Source organism: Haematobia irritans, chromosome 2 (assembly GCF_050003625.1).
Source record: "Haematobia irritans isolate KBUSLIRL chromosome 2, ASM5000362v1, whole genome shotgun sequence".
NCBI lineage: Eukaryota > Metazoa > Arthropoda > Insecta > Diptera > Muscidae > Haematobia > Haematobia irritans.
Window position 1 is genome coordinate 141,684,956 of NC_134398.1, and position 19,810 is coordinate 141,704,765.

General features: G+C 32.5%; 1 protein-coding gene across 7 annotated transcripts in view; it reads left to right on the top strand.

Moving 5' to 3' along the window:
* The window catches only part of LOC142226367 (ATP-binding cassette subfamily G member 4), a 73,852-nt gene that overhangs the window by 39,912 nt on the left and 14,130 nt on the right, over positions 1-19,810 (top strand). For all 7 annotated transcript variants that reach the window (XM_075296346.1, XM_075296348.1, XM_075296349.1 and 4 more), the window contains one exon: positions 13,584-14,084. In XM_075296346.1, coding sequence (XP_075152461.1) covers positions 13,850-14,084 — 235 coding nt within the window. In that variant the 5' untranslated portion in view covers positions 13,584-13,849. The remainder of the gene's footprint in view (positions 1-13,583; positions 14,085-19,810) is intronic.

Consider the following 19,810-nt stretch of genomic DNA (forward strand, 5'->3'; position numbering starts at 1 on the left):
AAACAGACAGGGGACATCGCTAAATCGACTCAGAATTTAATTCTAAGCCGATCGGTATACTTAAAAATCGGTCTATGACCACTATTCTTGGCGTTACATACAAATGCACAAACTTATTATACCCTGTACCACAGTAGTGGTGAAGGGTATAAATATGGGAAACATTTAAATCTGAACCAATTTTGAGCCAACTTCGCAAAAGTGTATTTATGATTTATAGGTCGGTAGATATGTATTAGAAGTATAGGAAAAATGGACTCATTTTCACATGTTTTCGACTTAGCAGTGGCGATTTTAGGAAAATGTGGATATTTAGGCCATTTTTGCCCAAATCGGAAAGACATGTACACATGGAAGTTATATCTAAATCTGAATCGATTTCAACCAAATTTGACATGCATAGTAAAGGTGTGCGCGTGACTGAAATTTCACTCACACTCACGCACATTCACGAATGTTTATTCACGCACGATACGTGTGGTAGCCAATCTCACTTACGCACATTCACGAAATGAAAACCAGTACTCACGCACGCTCACGCACGAACTACTTTTTAAGACTCTCACGCACGATTCACGACAATTCACGTGATACACGACAAATTCTCGAGACTCACGATATTTTCCAAACGGAAATCAGCAATAGTAACAAAATTCAAAAATAGAATATAGTTCGAGAGCTAAATTAATTTCACTTAACGTACGAGTATGAATTAAATATTGATTTTTTTTTCATGAGCGTGATTTTGCAGAAATTTTATTCACGCACACTCACGAACCGATTTTATTTCTCACGCACGCTCACGCACGACATATTCATTTTAATCCCATTCACGAGAGTTCCTTCAAATTTTGTTCACGACTCACGTGATTCACGCGTGAATCATGCGTGTCACGAAAATTTCGTGTCTAGCTTCTGGGGCCATATACGTCCATATCGGGCGAAAGATATATATGGGACCTATATCTATCTAAATCTGAACCGATTTCAATCAATTTGAGCACACTTGAGGATACTAATAATTGTACTCCTTGTGGAAAATTTCAAGCGAATCAGGATAAAACTCTGGCTTCTGGGGCCATAAAAGCCCATATCGGGCGAAAGATATATATGGGAGCTATATCTAAATCCGAACCGATTTCAATCAAATTTAGCATACTTGGCTATAATACCAATTTAACCTTGTGCAAAGTTTCAAGCGAGTCAGGATAAAATTCTGACATATGGGGCCATATAAGTGCATATCGGGTGAAATAGCTATATCTAAATCTGAACCGATTTCAATCAAATTTAGCATACTTGGCTATAATACCAATTTAACTGCTTGTGCAAAATTTCAAGCAAATTAGGGGAAAAACTCTGGCTTTTGGGGCCATATTATTGCATATCGGGTGAAAGATATATATGGGAGCTATATCTAAATCTGAACCGATTTCTTCCAAAATCAATAGGGTTCTATTCTGACCCAAAGTAGAAACTTGCGCCAAATATGAAGTCGATTGGACTAAAACTGCGACCTAGGCTTTGATTACAAAAATGTGTTCACAGACAGACAGACACACGGACGGACATGGCTATATCGACTTAGGGACCGATCCTGAGCCATATTGGCAAAGACACCATGTGTCTATCTCGTCTCCTTCTGCTTGTTGCAAACATATGCACTAACTTATAATACCCTGTTCCACAGTGTGGCTAAGGGTATAAAAAGTAGCCTTAAAGAATAGCTTACATTTTTGATTTCAAAAATTTTTCCATATGGGATGGCGTACCCCTAAATAGGTTTGACACATTATAACAATAATATGCTAGCAACGTATTTATTAATGACATACCGATGGGGCTAAGTAAATCATTATTGTTTTTTTATTGCAAATCTTATAGACATGCTAATTATAGACCAAATACGAATCTGTTAAACTAACAAGAAACAATTACCACACTAATAGATTAATTTACATGCCATTCGTGTTATTTATTGCATTTTACTAATAACTTAATAGTTTTTTTGAGATGAGAGAGATGAGAATTAACAAATGCATTCTAAACAAATGTGTACTATGTTAGAATTTTTGATAAAAGAAAAGAAAATAAAAACTTGTATTTAAATGAAAAAAGTTCCAATTTTTGAATATTTATATTTCAATTTAATATATTTTAATTAAAATAAATATTTTAAATCAATTTAATTAATTATGTTAGAATTTGTGATAAAAGAAAAGCAAAACAAAATCTTGTACGAGGGCGGTTCTGAAACTTCTTAGAATAGTTAGTTTTTCAAAAATATTTTTATTATACCCTAAACCACATAGTGGTTTGGGTATAATAAGTTTGATCGGCCAAAAAATGTGCCTACCAGAAATATTGATTTTAGACCCCATAAAATATATACCGATCGACTCAGAATCACCTCCTGAGTCGATCTAGCGCTTGGTGTCCGTCCGTCCGTCTGTCCATGTATTTGTTGTTCACAGGATTCCGGTCGCAATTATTAACCGATTTTGATGATATTTGGTACAGGGAGTTTTTTGGGCACAAGGACGAACGCTATTGAATTTGGAAGAAATCGGATCAAATTTAGATATAGCTCCCATATATATGTATCGCCCGATTTCGACAAATGGGGTCAAGTTGCGCGTTTTTGCAAACGCATCGTCACCAAATTTGGCAAAAGGTAATCTTCCTTCCATCGCCCTTCAAGTCTGCAAAATTTCATCCAAATCGGTTCAGATTTAGATATAGCTCCCATATATATGTATCGCCCGATTTTCCCAAATTTGGCCATAGAACCCTTATTTATTAACCGATCTTACTAAAAGTTTGCTAGATTCAGTCCTCTATAGTACTAACTATATGTGCAAAATTTCATCGAAATCGGTTCAGATTTAGATATAGCTCCCATATATATGTATCGCCCGATTTTCCCAAATTTGGCCATAAAAACCTTATTTATTAAGCGATCTTACTCAAACTTGGCTTACTCTAATCTTTTATGTTACTGACAATATGTGCAAAAAATAATCGAAATCGGTTCAGATTTAGATATAGCTGCCATATACATGTATCGCCCGATTTTGCCAAATTTGGCTGTAAAACCCTTATTTATCAACCGATAGTGCTCAAAGTGGGCTAAATATAATCTTCTATACCTATAACTGTATGTGCGCAATTTCATTGAAATCGGTTCAGATTTAGATATAGTTCCCATATATATGTATCGCCCGATTTTGCCAAATTTGGCCGTAAAACCCTTATTTATCAACTGATCGTAAACAAGGTTGGCTAAATATAATCTTCTATAGCACTAACTGTATGTGCAAAATTTCATCGAAATCGATTCAAATTATATGTATATGTATATATGTATCGCCCGATTTTGAAAAATTTGCCCCTAATAACCTTATTTTTGACCATAGGGGCCTCATTTATTAACTGATCGTACTCAAATTTTACACAAAGTGACCTTCTGTAGTATCAATCATACCTGCAAAATATTATACAAATTGGTTCAGATTTAGATATAGGTCCCATATATATGCATCGCTCGATTTTGTCATATTTGGCCATAATATTCTTATTTATTAAGCTATGTTATTCAAATTTTGATGTACTAGCTGATCGTATTTATACTTACATGTAGCTCTTACATAAATCTATTGCCCTATTTGAAAAAATTTGGATTTATTACCCACAACTAATTGACCGATTTCCTCTTTTTTTAATAATGGACTCAATATTAGTGGCATACTAACTCTTTTGGTGCAAAATAAACTATAGCTCCTAATATTAGACATTTCTGCTCAGATTGTGACAAGACACCCATAAACATGTACCCCCGTTTATGTTCTCCAAAACCTATACCAATGATACCGCCCAAATGCTTATATTTACTAATTCAGTAGGGGTGGTTTAGGGTATAATATAGTCGGCCCCGCCCGACTTTCTACTTTACTCACTTGTTTTTCAATATAATCTCCTGAAACTTCAATACACTTAGTCCAACGCTTTTCTAGCACGTCTATCCCTTGATTAAAATAGTTTTCCTCAAGGTCTTCAAAATAGTGGTTTACAACTGTAATTGCATCTTCATTTGAGGTAAAACGCTTACCAGCTAGGATTTTTTTTTAGATTTTGGAACAAGTAAAAGTAACTGGGACCTACGTGGTTCATCTTCCATGCTTATACGACCACGTTTAAATTCAGCAACCCAATTTTCTACTGAAAGAGCACTTTCACCTAACACATTCACCATATCATTATGAATTTCTTGTCCCGATAAACTTTTTTATGTAAATATTTAATGACAGCACAAATTTCTAATTTTTCCATAGTAAAAAAATTGCAGATGTGTCTTTTTTGAACACCTGTTTCGATATGAAGGAGTTGCCAGATCGAAACAAAATTTAACATGTGTTCATAACAGAGATGGAAGTTTCCAAAACACTTAACTTTTTTCTGTTTATGCTGCGCTTTTGTGCTAGGCTAAAAAGTTTCCGAACTGCCCTCGTATACTAACACCACGTACCAAATTTCAACCGGATCGGATGAAATTTGCTCCTCCAAGAGGATCCGCAAGCAAAATCTGGGGATCGGTTCATATGGGGGCTATATATAATTATGGACCGATGTGGACCAATTTTTGCATGGGTATTAGAGGTCATATACTAACACCACATACCAAATTTCAACCGGATCGGATGAAATTTGCTCCTCCAAGAGGATCCGCAAGCAAAATCTGGGGGTCGGTTTATATGGGAGCTATACGTAAACGTAGTCCGATATGGCCCATTTGCAAAACCATCCGACCTACATCAATAACAAATACCTGTGCCAAGTTTCACTTCGATAGCTTGTTTCGTTCGGAAGTTAGAGTAATTCCCACAGACGGACGGACAGACATCGACTATATCGACTTAGAATTTCATCACGACCCAGAATATATATCCTTTGTGGGGTTTTAACACCGTTAATACACCCCTCATCCTGTGGTGGAGGGTATAATAAGTCAATTAAAACAAGTATCTACGACCGTAAGTTCGGCCAGGCCGAATCTTATGTACCCTCCACCATGGATTGCGTAGAAACTTCTACGAAAGACTGTCATCCACAAATTTCAACTCACATGGTTGTTAAATATCATATACTACCACCACGTACCAAATTTCAACCAGATCGGATGAATTTTGCTTCTCCAAAAGGCACCGGAGGTCAAATCTGGGGATCGGTTTATATGGGAGCTATATATTGTTATGGACTGATAGGAACCAATTCCCGCATGGTTTTTGGATACCCTATACTAACATCACGTACCAAATTTCAACCGAATGGGAAGAATTTTGCTCTTCCAAGGTGCTCCGGAGGTCAAATCTGGGGATCGGTTTATATGGGACCTATATATAATTATGGACCGATATCGACCAATTTTTGCATGGGTGTTAGAGACCATATACTAACACCATGTACCAAATTTCAGCCGGATCGGATGAAAATTGTTGCTCTTAGAGGCTCTGCAAGCCACATCGGGGGATCGATTTATATGGGGACCAGTTTCTGCATGGTTGTTAGAGACCATTTACTAACATCATGTACCAAATTTCAGCCGGATCGGATGAAATTTGCTTCTCTTAGAGCAATCGCAAGCTAAATTTGGGGGTGCGTTTATATGGGGGCTATACGTAAAAGTGGACCGATATGGCCCATTTGCAATACCATCTGACCTACATCAATAACAACTACTTGTGCCAAGTTTCAAGTCGAAAGCTTGTTTCGTTCGGAAGTTAGCGTGATTTCAACAGACGGACGGACGGACGGACATGCTCAGATCGACTCAGAATTTCACCACGACCCAGAATATATATACTTTATGGGGTCTTAGAGCAATATCTCGATGTGTTACAAACGGAATGACAAAGTTAATATACCCCCATCCTATGGTGGAGGGTATAAAAATAATTAATGCAAAAATAAATAATTAATTGAATCAATTAAAAAACTGATTGAGTTTTCCAAAAGATATCAATTAAATTTTTGATTGAATCAATTAACAAATTAATTGAATTTTGCCACCAACATCAATTAAATTGTTAATGTAATCAATCAAAAAAAACTAATTGAAGCTTTCAAATCATAAAGGGTGGTTAAAATTTCAAGGTCCGATGTTGATTTTGAATAAAACACAAACTATTTAGGAAATTATTGTAATTTTATTTTATTATGATATATTGGTATTACTCAATTATGTATGGAACAAAATATCGGCCAAATGGGCGACGCGACCTCGGTGGCACAAATTTTCGATGACGCTGAGGCATAATGTATATTCTATGCCGTTAATGTGCCGAATTATCTCATCCTTTAGCTCTTAAATTGTTGCTGGCTTATCGACGTACACCTTTTCTTTCAAATAACCCCAAAGAAAAAAGTCCAACGGTGTCAAACCACATGATCTTGGCGGCCAATTGACATCGCCATTACGTGAGATAACACGGCCATTGAATTTGTTGCGCAAAAGAGCCATTGTTTCGTGAAACTCTATTTCACTAAAGCCATATTAACTTTATATTAGTTCATAGACTCATTATGTTTGGAAAAAGTTTATTTTAGTCAAATAATTTTTTACGTATGTTAGTTAAATGAACTAAAAAACGGGAAAAAGTTATACACAAATAAAGCATAAAGATTTCCTAATTTCGTATTTCTTTCAAAATAGTTCATTATTTCTTCAAATTTGTAAATTTTACCAAAAATGTGTCCATCATGAACTTCGTATGTCACTAAAGACATTCTTGCAATTTTGAACTCCAAGATTTCTCTTAAAACTACAAAATTTTCTTTAACTACTGAAAAAAATTAGTTATGTCTAATAAATTTTCTTGAATTTGTCGAAAAATATTTACTTATTTTTGCCATATCGGAGTGATGCCAGCGCTTGTAATACCATTTAGTTAAAATTTTCTAAAAAAGTTCCAAATTTTCTAAAATTAATCGAAAGTTATCTTTCCTGGTGGGTTCACTGTTTTTTCAGTGTAGCTGTGTGGCAAGTGGCACCGTCCTGCTGAAACCACATATCGTCCAAATGCATATCTTCCAATTCAGGCCATAAAAAGTTCGTTATCATCTCACGATAGCGAACACCATTCGCAGTAACTGCCTGACCGGCCTCATTTTGGAAAAAATACGGCCCGATGATGCCGCCAGCCCATAAACCGCACCAAACAGTCACTCTTTGTGGGTGCATTGGTTTTTCCGCAATCACTCTTGGATTCTCATTCGCCAAAATGTGGCAATTCTGTTTATTGACGAATCCACTGAGGTGAAAATGTGCCTCATCACTGAAGATGATTTTCTTTGAAAATTGATCATCCACTGTTGCCATTTCTGGGAACCATTCAGCCCATTCACGACGTCCATGGTTCAAATTGAGTAAGTCTGAAATAGAGAAATGTTAAATAAAATTCGGAAAAAATTGGCATTTAGGTGTGGTTCACATTCAACATCGGCCCTTACAATTTAACCACCCTTTATCATTAGTTTTTTGATTAAATATTTTTTCTACGCCCAATTAAAACTGTGATTGAAAATATCATTTCAAATTTTTTTTGAGTGGAGGAAGGAATTATTTTTGTGTTTTGCATGTATATCTAACCTAAAACTTTTCCAATTAATATCTTAATTGAGTTTTAAAAAATACTCAATTAAAAATTTAATTGATTCAACAAATTTTTTAATTGTAACAAAATCAATCACACAAATTAATAGTATCAATTAATTTTTTAATTGGTTTTCAATTAATTTTTTAATTGATACTATCATTTCTGTGATTGATTACATTTCAATTTCAATCAGAAAAAAATTTTTTGTGTGTACACACAAATTAAATTTCACTATAAATGGGGGGGGGTCAACAATAAAATGTCATTGTTTTCTTCTCATCAAGTACGCAAAGCATTCAACACTGGCATTCATCTTCGACTCGAAATCATTGGCAAAATCGTTAAACATAAAATCTTTGGAATTGTATATGGGTTTTTCATTGTATTCAATAAAATTCCATATATTCTTAACTTTCATTGGATCAAAGTTAGTCACATGAACAAAAAAAGTTACAACTCATCAATTGTGACGAGTGTGAATTTTATTCGAAAATCCAAGGAAATATTCATTTAATTGGCCATGTTTGAATCACATTACAAATCTCCGACTAAATTAAATTTGAAATCATTAATTAGGTGTATAAATTTGAAATGTGATTAGTGTATAAATGACAATAGTTTAAAGAATGTTGCATTCCTTCAAATCATGATCAAAGTGATATTAACTACTATGATCGGCATATCGCGATTAATATGGAATTTCCTTTTTATAGTTTCAACCACAGGATGAGGATTTTATAAGTGTAACATTTTCGTTTTTTGTATACTATTCGAAAAATTAATTTTAGCCTACGTCACAAACTTTTTAGAAACCTTTTTTATCTTATAAAACCGAAATGACCAGGGTCCGACCCCAGCCTTTTTCATAAGCCTCGACTTCGATTCAGAATCGAGTGCCATACCAAATCGAATCGAGAGTCCATACCAAACATGGATAGAAAATTTAAATGTAAACATCGAATTTTTTGTTATCTTACTTTAAACGAAATTATTGTGAAGTGAAAATTATATCCATCTCTACACGCAAAAAAATAATTCTTTCCTCCCAAACGAAATTTTAGACAAACAAAGTTCGTTTTTCATTTGCTTTTCGCTGTAAGGAAGTGTTTTTGGAAGAAAGTATACACTTTTTGTGATAAACGTTTATTCTTTTCCAGGATGTAAAACAATTTCATAAAGACAAACTCAAAAAAAAACATTGTTTTCTTGCTAATTGCATTTTCCCTCACATCTTTCTCACATCCACGAGGTTTTTTAGTTCTTAACACCTTTTCCTGTAATACCAACAATGTAGAAGAAATTATACGATTTTATAATTTTTTTAAAATTATTTACCTTTCGCCTGGACGGAGAATCGAACCACGGACCATGCACTTTGTAAGCCGACACACTAACCACTGAGCTATGTACCTGTTATGGTCATCAATAGATAAATATCCTTATAGGTTATATTTATATAGCATAGCTTGCGGCGCCCACGAACCGAATAAACAAAGTTTATTTAACAGAAACAAACATTTAGTTTGGCACCGTGGAGCAGTGGTTGCTACGTCCGACTTGCATGCCAAGGGTCGTGGGTTCGATCCCTGCTTCGACCAAAGTTTTTTTTTACATATATTCCAGATATGTTCGGAAGATTCCGAAAAAATGTTGAACATTACATTGTAGTATATTAAATTTTGAACTGTAAAATGTGTCTTATTAAAGACCTAAAGTCAGAAAAGAACAGTGTTTGATATAAACGAAATGGACTATGTTGTTGTTTCAAAAATAACTTTTTTTATTGAAAAAATAAAAATTTTGTAACAAACGAATTTTTTTGGTGATTAAAGTTTAAAATTTTCGAAGCAATTCAAAAAACTCTAACAAAAGAAAAACGTTTTCGGTACACGTTTTCCAAACGTTTTTTTTTCTTTGCGTGTAGAAGAGCATTTTTGGATGTATTATTTTGCTTGGAAGTTATAAAGCTCAAACAAATTTTTCTTTCCAGTTATGATACCCCATTTTAAGTTGAATTACTTAACTATAAGGACAAAATGATTTCATTGAAAAGTTTACCGACTTTTGGACAAGGAAAAAAAGTTATATCAGAGAAATGCGTCTTCTATGCTAAGCAAAATTCGCATTCGTATTTGAAGGACATGAAATCTTTCGCCTCAGCACAAAATTTTTTTTTAGTGTAGAAAACATAGAATAATCCCCGTCGTTGAAAGTTGCAGCACAATTACAGTCATACCGTTCATTGGTCGATTGAATAACTCAATGGAATCAAATTTTCGTTAATATTTGTTAAGTTACAAAAATATGAAGTGTTTTTTATAATTTTGGTTTAGCCGGTGTCGGATCACGGTTGTCATAGTTGGTGGTTTTTTACGGTTTGGTAGATTGGTAGAATCCTTCATGTTTTCGTAAACTTTGCAAAATACCAAGATGTGCTTCAATTTTCTATAAAAATAATATTTTGACAAAATTTTCTATAAAAATAAAATTTTGACAAAATTTGCTATAAATATTAAAGTTTCAAAAAATGTTGTATAAAAATAAAGGTTGACAAAATTTTCTATAAAAATAAAATTTTGAAAAACTTTTTTACAGAAACAATATTTTGACAAAATTTTTTTTAGAAATAAAATTTTAAGAAAATTTTCCATGAATATAAAATGTCCAGAAAATTTTCTATAAAAACAAATTTTTTGACAAAATTTTCTATAAAAATAAAATTTTGACAAAATTTTCTATAAAAATAAAATTTTGACAAAATTTTCTATAAAAATAAATTTTTGACAAAATTTTCTATAAAAATAAAATTTTGACATAATTTTCCATAAAAGTAAAATTTTGAGAAAATTTTCTAAAAATTTATAGAAATAAAATTTTAAGAAAATTTTCCATGGAAATAAAATGTTAAGAAAAATTTCTATAAAAATAAAAGTTTGTATAGAAAAAAAAATATTATATAATTTCTTTAAATTAAAACTTCATTAGTTTAACTAAATTTATCTTTAATATTTCCTGTCATCAAAATAAGGTTGCAGAGTCTTTCATATGCGATTAATATGCGGTTTTTTACAAAATGTTCTAAAAACAAGTATATACAGCAGCAAGTTCGGCCGGGCCGAGTCTTAAATACCCACCACCATGAATCAAATATTAGGGTTTCGTTTGAAATTTCAGGGGGGCTTGAGGACTTGAGGACATTTCCCGAAGATAAATTTAAAGATTTCACCTATGAGGACTATATCAGATTCTGGATTTATAAGAACCATTTTTGTTTGAGTTTTAGAGGAATCATCAACATCTCCTGTGAGTGTGCAAGAAACTTATAAAATAATGTCTTGATTTGAAATCATAAATCTGTAGAAGTAAAATCTGGAAATTTTACATTGAGTTTCAAGCAATTTTCATGATCAGTGCGCCTTCTACACCCTCAAGAAGTGAAGTCGGTCTATATGGAGGCATTACCAAATGGGACGATAAAAACTTAATCCGATACACGTTTTTGTGAGCCTAAAATTCCAGAATATTTACAATTTCAGGCAAATCACATAAAAACTACGGTTTCTAGAAACCCAAGGAGTTAAATCGGGAGATCGTTCTTATGGGGGCTATACTAAAATATGGACCGATACTCACCGTTTTCGGCACACCTCTTTATGGCCCGAAAATACCTCTAGATTTCCAATTTCAGGCAAATAGGATAAAAACTTCGGATTCTAGAAGCCCAAGGAGTAAAATCGGGAAAACGGTCTATATGGGGGCTACACCAAAATATGGACCGATACTCACCATTTTCGGCACACCTTTTTATGGTCCTAAAATACCTCTAGATTTCCAATTTCAGACAAATTGGATAAAAACTACGGTTTCTATAAGCCCAAGACCCCAAATCGGGAGATCGCTCTATATGGGGGCTATACCAAAATATGGACGGATACTTACAATTTTTGGCACACGTATTTGTGGTCCTACAATACCTCTAGATTTCAAATTTCAATTAAATTGAATAAAAACTGCGGTTTCTATAAGCCCAAGAAGTAAAATGGGGAGATCGGTCTATATGGGGACTATACCAAAACATGGACCGATACTCACCATTTTTGGCACACCTCTTTATGGTCATAAAATACCTCTAGATTTCAAATTTCAGGCAAATTGGATAAAAACTACGATTTCTGTAAGCCCAATACCCCAAATCGGGAGGTCGGTTTATATGGGGACTATATCAAAACCTGGACCGATATAGCCCATCTTCGAACTTGACCTGCCTGCAGACAAAAGACGAGTTTGTGCAAAATTTCAGCACGATTGCTTCATTATTGAAGACTGTAGCGTGATTACAACAGACAGACAGACAGACAGACGGACAGACGGACATCGTTATATCGTCTTAGAATTTCTCCCTGATCAAGAATATATATACTTTATATAGTCGGAAATCGATATTTCGATGTGTTACAAACGGAATGACAAACTTATTATACCCCCGTCACCATTCTATGGTGGTGGGTATAAAAATAAAATGTTGACAAAACATTCTATAAAAATAAAAGTTTGACAAACTTTTGTATAGAAATAAAATATTGACAAATTTTTCTATAAAAATAAAAATTTGACAAAATTTTCTATAAACATAAAATGTGGACACAAAATTATAAAAATAAAATTTTGACAAAATTTTCTATAAAAATAAAATTTTCACAAAATTTTCTATAAACATGAATTTTTGACAAAATTTTCTATAAAATAAAATTTTGACAAAATTTTCCATAAAAGTAAAATTTTGACAAAATTTTCTAAAAATTTATAGAAATAAAATTTTAAGAAAATTTTCCATGGAAATAAAATGTTAAGAAAATTTATATCTATAGAAAAAAATCCTATATACGTTCCTTAAATTAAAATTTCATTATTTTAATTAAATTTGTCTTTAATATTTCCTGTCATCAAAATAAGGTTGCATAGTATTTCATATGCGATGAATATTATATTCAGTGCATCTTTTTTGACAAAGTTTTCTATAAACATAAAATGTTGACAAAATTTTTTATAGAAAATTTTGACAAAATTTCCTATAGAAATAATTTTCTATAAAAATAAAATTTTGACAAAATTTTGTATAGAAAAAAATATTATACAATTTCTTTAAATTAAAATTTTATTAGTTTAATTAAATTTGTCCTTAATATTTCCTGTCATCAAAATGAGGTTGCATAGTCTTTCATATGCGATCGATATTCTTTTCTTATATATGAAATAAAATATATGAAATAAAATATGAAATAAAATTTTGACAAAATTTCCTATCAAAATAAAATTTTGACAAATTTTTCTATAAACATAAAATGCTGACAAATTTTTTTATAAAAATAAAATGTTGACAAATTTTTCTATAAACGTAAAAGTTTAAAAAATTTTCCATAAAAATAAAATTTTGAAAACATTTTCTATACAAAAATAATATTATATATTTTCTTCAAATTAAAATTTCACTAATTTAATTAAATTTGTCCTTAATATTGCCTGTCATCAAAATTAGGTTGCATAGTCTTTCATATTCGATCAATATTATTTTCAGTGCACGTTACCCTTCTTACCTGTTGTTAAAATCACGTTTGTAAATGAAAATGTTTTGTCTAAAACGAAATTCGCTATGAAATAGATGGGAATTAATTTATTATGAGTTCATATAGCTTTCTATAAATATTAAATTTAGCTGAAAATCAAATTATACGCTGCTTCGTTCCTTATCAGCTTGGCACCCTCCCAAATTAATCACCTCTGACCTATAAGCTTGTAATCACATTTTTCCAGGCGCTGAGTTGTTAATCAGTGCTATAGATATAATCAAATAATTTCATTTCCCATAGAATAAAATGAAACGAATCAATCATAGATTTTCTCAACGCCGCTTTGTATTTTTTTTCCTTTCAGATAATTTCCTATAATTTTACTTTCAAATGATGTTCGAGACAGATGAAAAACGAAAAGTAGAATAGCTGGCAATAAAGCTTCTAAAATTGTTTGGCCGCATATTTTCACAATAATTGTTAAGAAATCTTGGAACGTTGGATGATATTTCAATTCAGTCGCCTTTTGAACTTGCAAGCGAGTGCCACTGGCCAAGACCACAACCGGGCCACCACAGCATCACGTAGCATCGCATATTGCAATTTTTTATCGATTTCAATTCAGTCACAATGGATACTTTAGACACAGGAGGCTGTAGCTTCTCCATGGGCGATAGTTATAAATCGCACAGTGGTACATCACTTAACTATAGTACGGATATCAATGCCATTAGTATTGATTTACCGGCAACATCTGATGATGGCATTTCATCATGTAGTGGTGGTTTAAAATATCTACCACGGTGGCCAGCTGTTAATTTGGAGTTTCGTAATTTGTCATACAGTGTACCAGATGTTGAACGAGGTAAGTATGAAATTTTGAATTTTTGTTACAAAGGTCTGTTTTGAAAAAGGCATTCGCAAAAATTTTACGAATTGGCTTTTCGAAGTGTTCTGTAGAAATAAAATATTGACAAAATTTTCTATAGAAATACAATTTTGATAAAATTTTCTATAGAAATAAAATTTTGACAAAATTTTATATAAAAATAAATTTGACAAATTTTTCTATAAAAATAAAATTTTGGCAAACTTTTCTTTAGAAATAAAATTTCGAAAAGATTTTCTATAAAAATAAAATTTTGACAAAATTTTCTATAGAAATAAATTTTTCTATAGAAATAAAATTTTGACAAAATTTTCTATATAAATAAAATGTTGACAAAATTTTTTATAAAAATAAAATTTGAAAATTTTTCTATATAAATTAAGTTTGACAAATTTTTCTATAGAAATAAAATTTTGACAAAATTTTCTATAGAAATAAAATTCTATAAAAATAACACTTTGGCAAAATTTTCTTTAGAAATAAAATTTTAAAAGACTTTCTATAAAAATAAAATTTTGACAAAATTTTTTTAGAAATAAAATTTTGACAAAATTTTCTATAGAAATAAAATTTGACAATTTTTTTTATAGAAATAAAATTGTTGTTTTTGATCTCAGCTTAAAGCCATGCATTGACTAAAGATGGTTGGATGTACAGCTGTTTCGGAATTACCACATTCCTCATCAGCATCCTCTACTTGCAGCGAAACTATCAACCAATTATCGGAATAAATTCGGGTAATTCACTCAACCCAAAGTGAACTGCACCTGAACCTTCCGAAAAAAGGTTTGATAGTCGGCTACTGCCTAAAAAAATTTGCAAGCATATCTCTTTTCCTTTGCCAAACTCAAATCATCGATTTGTATGTAGTTGGCTGGGTTTGTTTTTGAGCGTGCTTCCTCTATCTTCATTCGTTTTGTTTGTTATTGTTGGCTTCTCTTCAATCGTTACTGTTGTTTTTGATCTCAGCTTAAATATTTCTATAGAAATAAAATTTTGACAAAATTTTCTATAGAAATAAAATTTTGACAAAATTTTCTATAGAAATAAAATTTTGACAAAATTTTCTATATAAATAAAATTTTGACAAAATTTTCTATATAAATAAAATTTTGACAAAATTTTCTATAAAAATGAAATTTTTAAAAAAATTTCTATAGAAAAACAATTTTCTATAGACATAAAATGTTGAAAAAAATTTCTATAGAAATATTGAAATTTTGACAAAATTTTCTATAGACATAAAAATTTGACAAAACTTTCTATAGAACTAAAATTCTGACTAATTGACTAAATTTGCAATAGAAATAACAATTTGACAAAATTTTCTATAGAAACGAATTTTTCTGGCGGATAAGGGTCAATGTAAAACATGATTTTTTTGAAAATTTTCCCCTTTTGCATTGATATTTTTTGAACCACTTAACTTATCACAGATCCAATGATACACGATTATTCGCCATATCAATAACTTTCATTTAACCCGCTAATGCCCAAGCCCGCTTTTAGGCCGAGTTCATGTAATAAGGAAGCTTTCAGTAAAACACACCTTAAGACAACAAAAATGGGCAAAACAAAAAGAAAACTTATTTGAAACTATTCAAGAGGCTTTGCAGCATATGCTGAATTGTACTGTATAAATTTTTCTTGCAAGCAAGAGAACTATACTTTTGTTTCGTCAACATTGAAAATTTAATCCGCTGGCAAAAAAATTGGGGCATTAGAGGGTTAAGTATGAAAAGCGATACAATCGGACATTTCAAATCCCAAGATATAATTTGTTTAGTGAAAAAAGAGCTGTTCCCAAAAAAGTAGGTTCGCTATGGCCTGATTAGATTTAACAAGTATATACAGTAGTAAGTTCGGCCGGGCCGAATCTTAAATACCCACCACCATGAACCAAATATTAGGGGTTCCTTTGAAATTTCAGGAGGGCTTGAGGACTTGAGGACACTTCCCGAAGATAAATTTAAAGATTTCACCTATGAGGACTATATCAGATTCTGGATTTATAAGAACCATTTTTGTTTGAGTTTTAGAGGAATCATTAACATCTCTTGTAAGTGTGCAAGAAAATTATAAAATAACGTTTTGATTTGAAATCTTAAATCTGTAGAAGTAAAATCTGGAAATTTTACATTGAGTTTCAAGCAATTTTCATGATAAGTGCGCTTTCTACACCCTCAAGAAGTGAAGTCGGTCTATATGGAGGCATTACCAAATGGACCGATAAAAACTTAATCCGATACACGTTTTTGTGAGCCTAAAATACCAGAATATTTACAATTTAAGGCAAATCAGATAAAAACTACGGTTTCTAGAAACCCAAGGAGTTAAATCGGGAGATCGTTCTTATGGGGGCTATACTAAAATATGGACCGATACTCACCATTTTCGGCATACCTCTTTATGACCCGAAAATACCTCCAGATTTCCAATTTCAGGCAAATAGGATAAAAACTTCGGATTCTAGAAGCCCAAGAAGTAAAATCGGGAAATCGGTCTATATGGAGGCTATACGAAAATATGGACCGATACTCACCATTTTCGGCACACCTCTTTATGGTCCTAAAATACCTCTAGATTTCCAATTTCAGACAAATTGGATAAAAACTACGGTTTCTATAAGCCCAAACCCCAAATCGGGAGGTCGTTTTATATGGGGACCATACCAAAACATGGACCGATACTCACAATTTTTGGCACACGTATTTGTGGTCCTACAATACCTCTAGATTTCCAATTTCAGGTAAATTGAATAAAAACTGCGGTTTATATAAGCCCAAGAAGTAAAATCGGGAGATAGGTCTATATGGGGGCTATACCAAAATATGGACCGATACTCACAATTTTTGGCACACGTATTTGTGGTCCTACAATACCTCTAGATTTCCAATTTCAGGTAAATTGAATAAAAACTGCGGTTTCTATAAGGCCAAGAAGTAAAATCGGGAGATCGGTCTATATGGGGGCTATACCAAAACATGGACCGATACTCACTATTTTTGGCACACCTCTTTATGGTCATAAAAAAAATCCTCTAGATTTCAAATTTCAGGCAAATTTGATAAAAACTACGATTTCTATAAGCCCAAGACCCCAAATCAGGAGGTCGGTTTGTATGGGGACTATATCAAAACCTGGACCGATATAGCCCATCTTCGAACTTGACCTGCCTGCAGACAAAAGACGAGTTTGTGCAAAATTTCAGCACGATTGCTTCATTATTGAAGACTGTAGCGTGATTACAACAGACAGACAGACAGACAGACAGACGGACAGACGGACATCGTTATATCGTCTTAGAATTTCTCCCTGAGCAAGAATATATATACTTTATATAGTCGGAAATCGATATTTCGATGTGTTACAAACGGAATGACAAACTTATTATACCCCCGTCACCATTCTATGGTGGTGGGTATAAAAACATTGGTTCAATTCAGTGAAATATTTATTTCTTGACTATCTTTATTGACACAACCAAATGTTTAAATTCCTTTAATAACAAATTAAATTCATTAATTTATATTTTGTAATGGTTCACGAATTTTAATAAACTTACTTATTTGGTATCAAAACCATAGACAAATTAAAATTTTATATATTAATACTTAGCGTGTTCTACGCGCAACCAACTTTTTAGAGAAAAAGAATAATTTTCTGTAACATAAGAATGATGTACAAAAGAGAATCGATAAATAAAATCGATAATGTATTCGATAATTATGTGATAAAAATTCGATAGTTTTAGGGTGTGTTACCACTAGCGATGTTTTATAGTTGTGATTGAGATTTGGCGGTAACAAGAGCAAACATTAAAAATAACGAGATATCTCAAAAACTGTTCCATAAATTTTTTCGAATTCAGCAGATCAAAATACATAAAAAAATCACCTCTCATCAAATGTACATTTTCAGTGTAAACTAGTGTATTCAAGCCCACATGCGAAATTTATTTTACAAAAATGTATCATTATCGAACACTCTTCGGTTTTCCCACCGCAAATTAACTTTTTCTACGGTTACTTTTTTGAATCACTGAATCAGAAATATAAAATGTGTCGGAATCGATGACCTGAATCTTTCCCAAACATGATTTGACAAAATTTGGAAAAAAATATAATCGACGTCACATTGATTTTTACACTTCTAATTTAGTGATTCATTAAAATTGCGATATACATGAATCACCATTGTGAAATTTAATAGCAATTGTATGACAATAATATTTATTCCATTACATGTAGATAATTAGGACTTTGAATTGTATGAAAGCCTTCCCTATTGTTCTCTTTCCAGTTGTTCTAATGCATAAAATTACTTTGTTATATTCAAAAATTTTTTTTTGCAATGAAATTATCGCACAGTGGTTCGATATATTAATATAAAATTCAATTTAGTTTAATTATGTACACTGAAAAAAAGTATACTATGTTATTGGAAAAAGGAACTATCTCGTGGGAAAATGTAACTAAATTTTATTCGAAATTTTGAGAATAATTACATTAACGAACAATTTCCTAAAATGCTTGGATTTTTAAATACAATTTACGAAATATATCCTTCTCGAAAAAAGGTAAGTTAATTTTAGCATCAGTTTTACAACTGAACAAAGTCAGTTCTGTGTAGATTTGAATTTATTTTGATTTAATTCAAATTAATTTTAGTTCATTTTATAACCCTCCTCCATATGATGAGGGGTCCGATTTTTTTTTTAACTTACGGGCCACGTTTGTGGAAACCATGGAGTGATTAATCTGTACTTCAGTTTTTGTTCCAGGCTTCCCCTGACCCTACCCTTTAAAAGAGTCCAATTTGTTTTCAAATCGAAGGATATGGTTGAATAAGTTAACGAAAATATGCTTCGGGAGGTTCAGTTTACGACGGTATAATACGTATGTCGCAAAAGTCGTAAACCTAGTGTAGAAACCCTAATTTGGGATTAAAGAAATTGTGAATATTTTTTAATTTAATTTAATTAAGCTCCCCGATAAAAGGTATGGAAAAAAATGCTTTATATTGTATTTATTCAAAACTCTACTAGATTTACGTCTCTCATTCACAACTTCAAACTATTCTTGGTTTTCGTGGGGACTAGCTACTATATTGAAAATTTTTAATTAGTATGGAAATTGGCCATCGACTGCCGCAAATCTCTCAATGAGATGGCTGAGCAGTACAATATTCACCTAATATGGGTGCCTGGCCATAGGAACATACCGGGGAACTGCGAAGCGGATGAGTTGGCAAGGCTAGGGACTACCTTACATATTCCAGGGGAACTAGAATTTGTTGGTATGCCCCTAGCTACCTGCAAGCTCATGTTGCGTGAGAAGGCTGTTATGATGGCAAATGTTCGATGGGAGAATTGCAAGGGTTGTAACGACACCAAGCAAACACGGCCCCATTTCAACTTAAACCGCACACTAGATATGCTAATGTTCTCGAGACGTTAGATATCACTCCTGATATCTGCTATAGGTTAGGTTAGGTTATGTGGCAGCCCGATGTATCAGGCTCACTTAGACTATTCAGTCCATTGTGATACCACAGTGGTGAACTTCTCTCTTATCACTGAGTGCTCCCCGATTCCATGTTAAGCTCAATGACAATATCTGCTATAACGGGTCGCTGCCTGATAGGCGATTTTGCAAAAACTATTGGCGCGAAGTATAATGACTATTGTATGAGCTGTCATG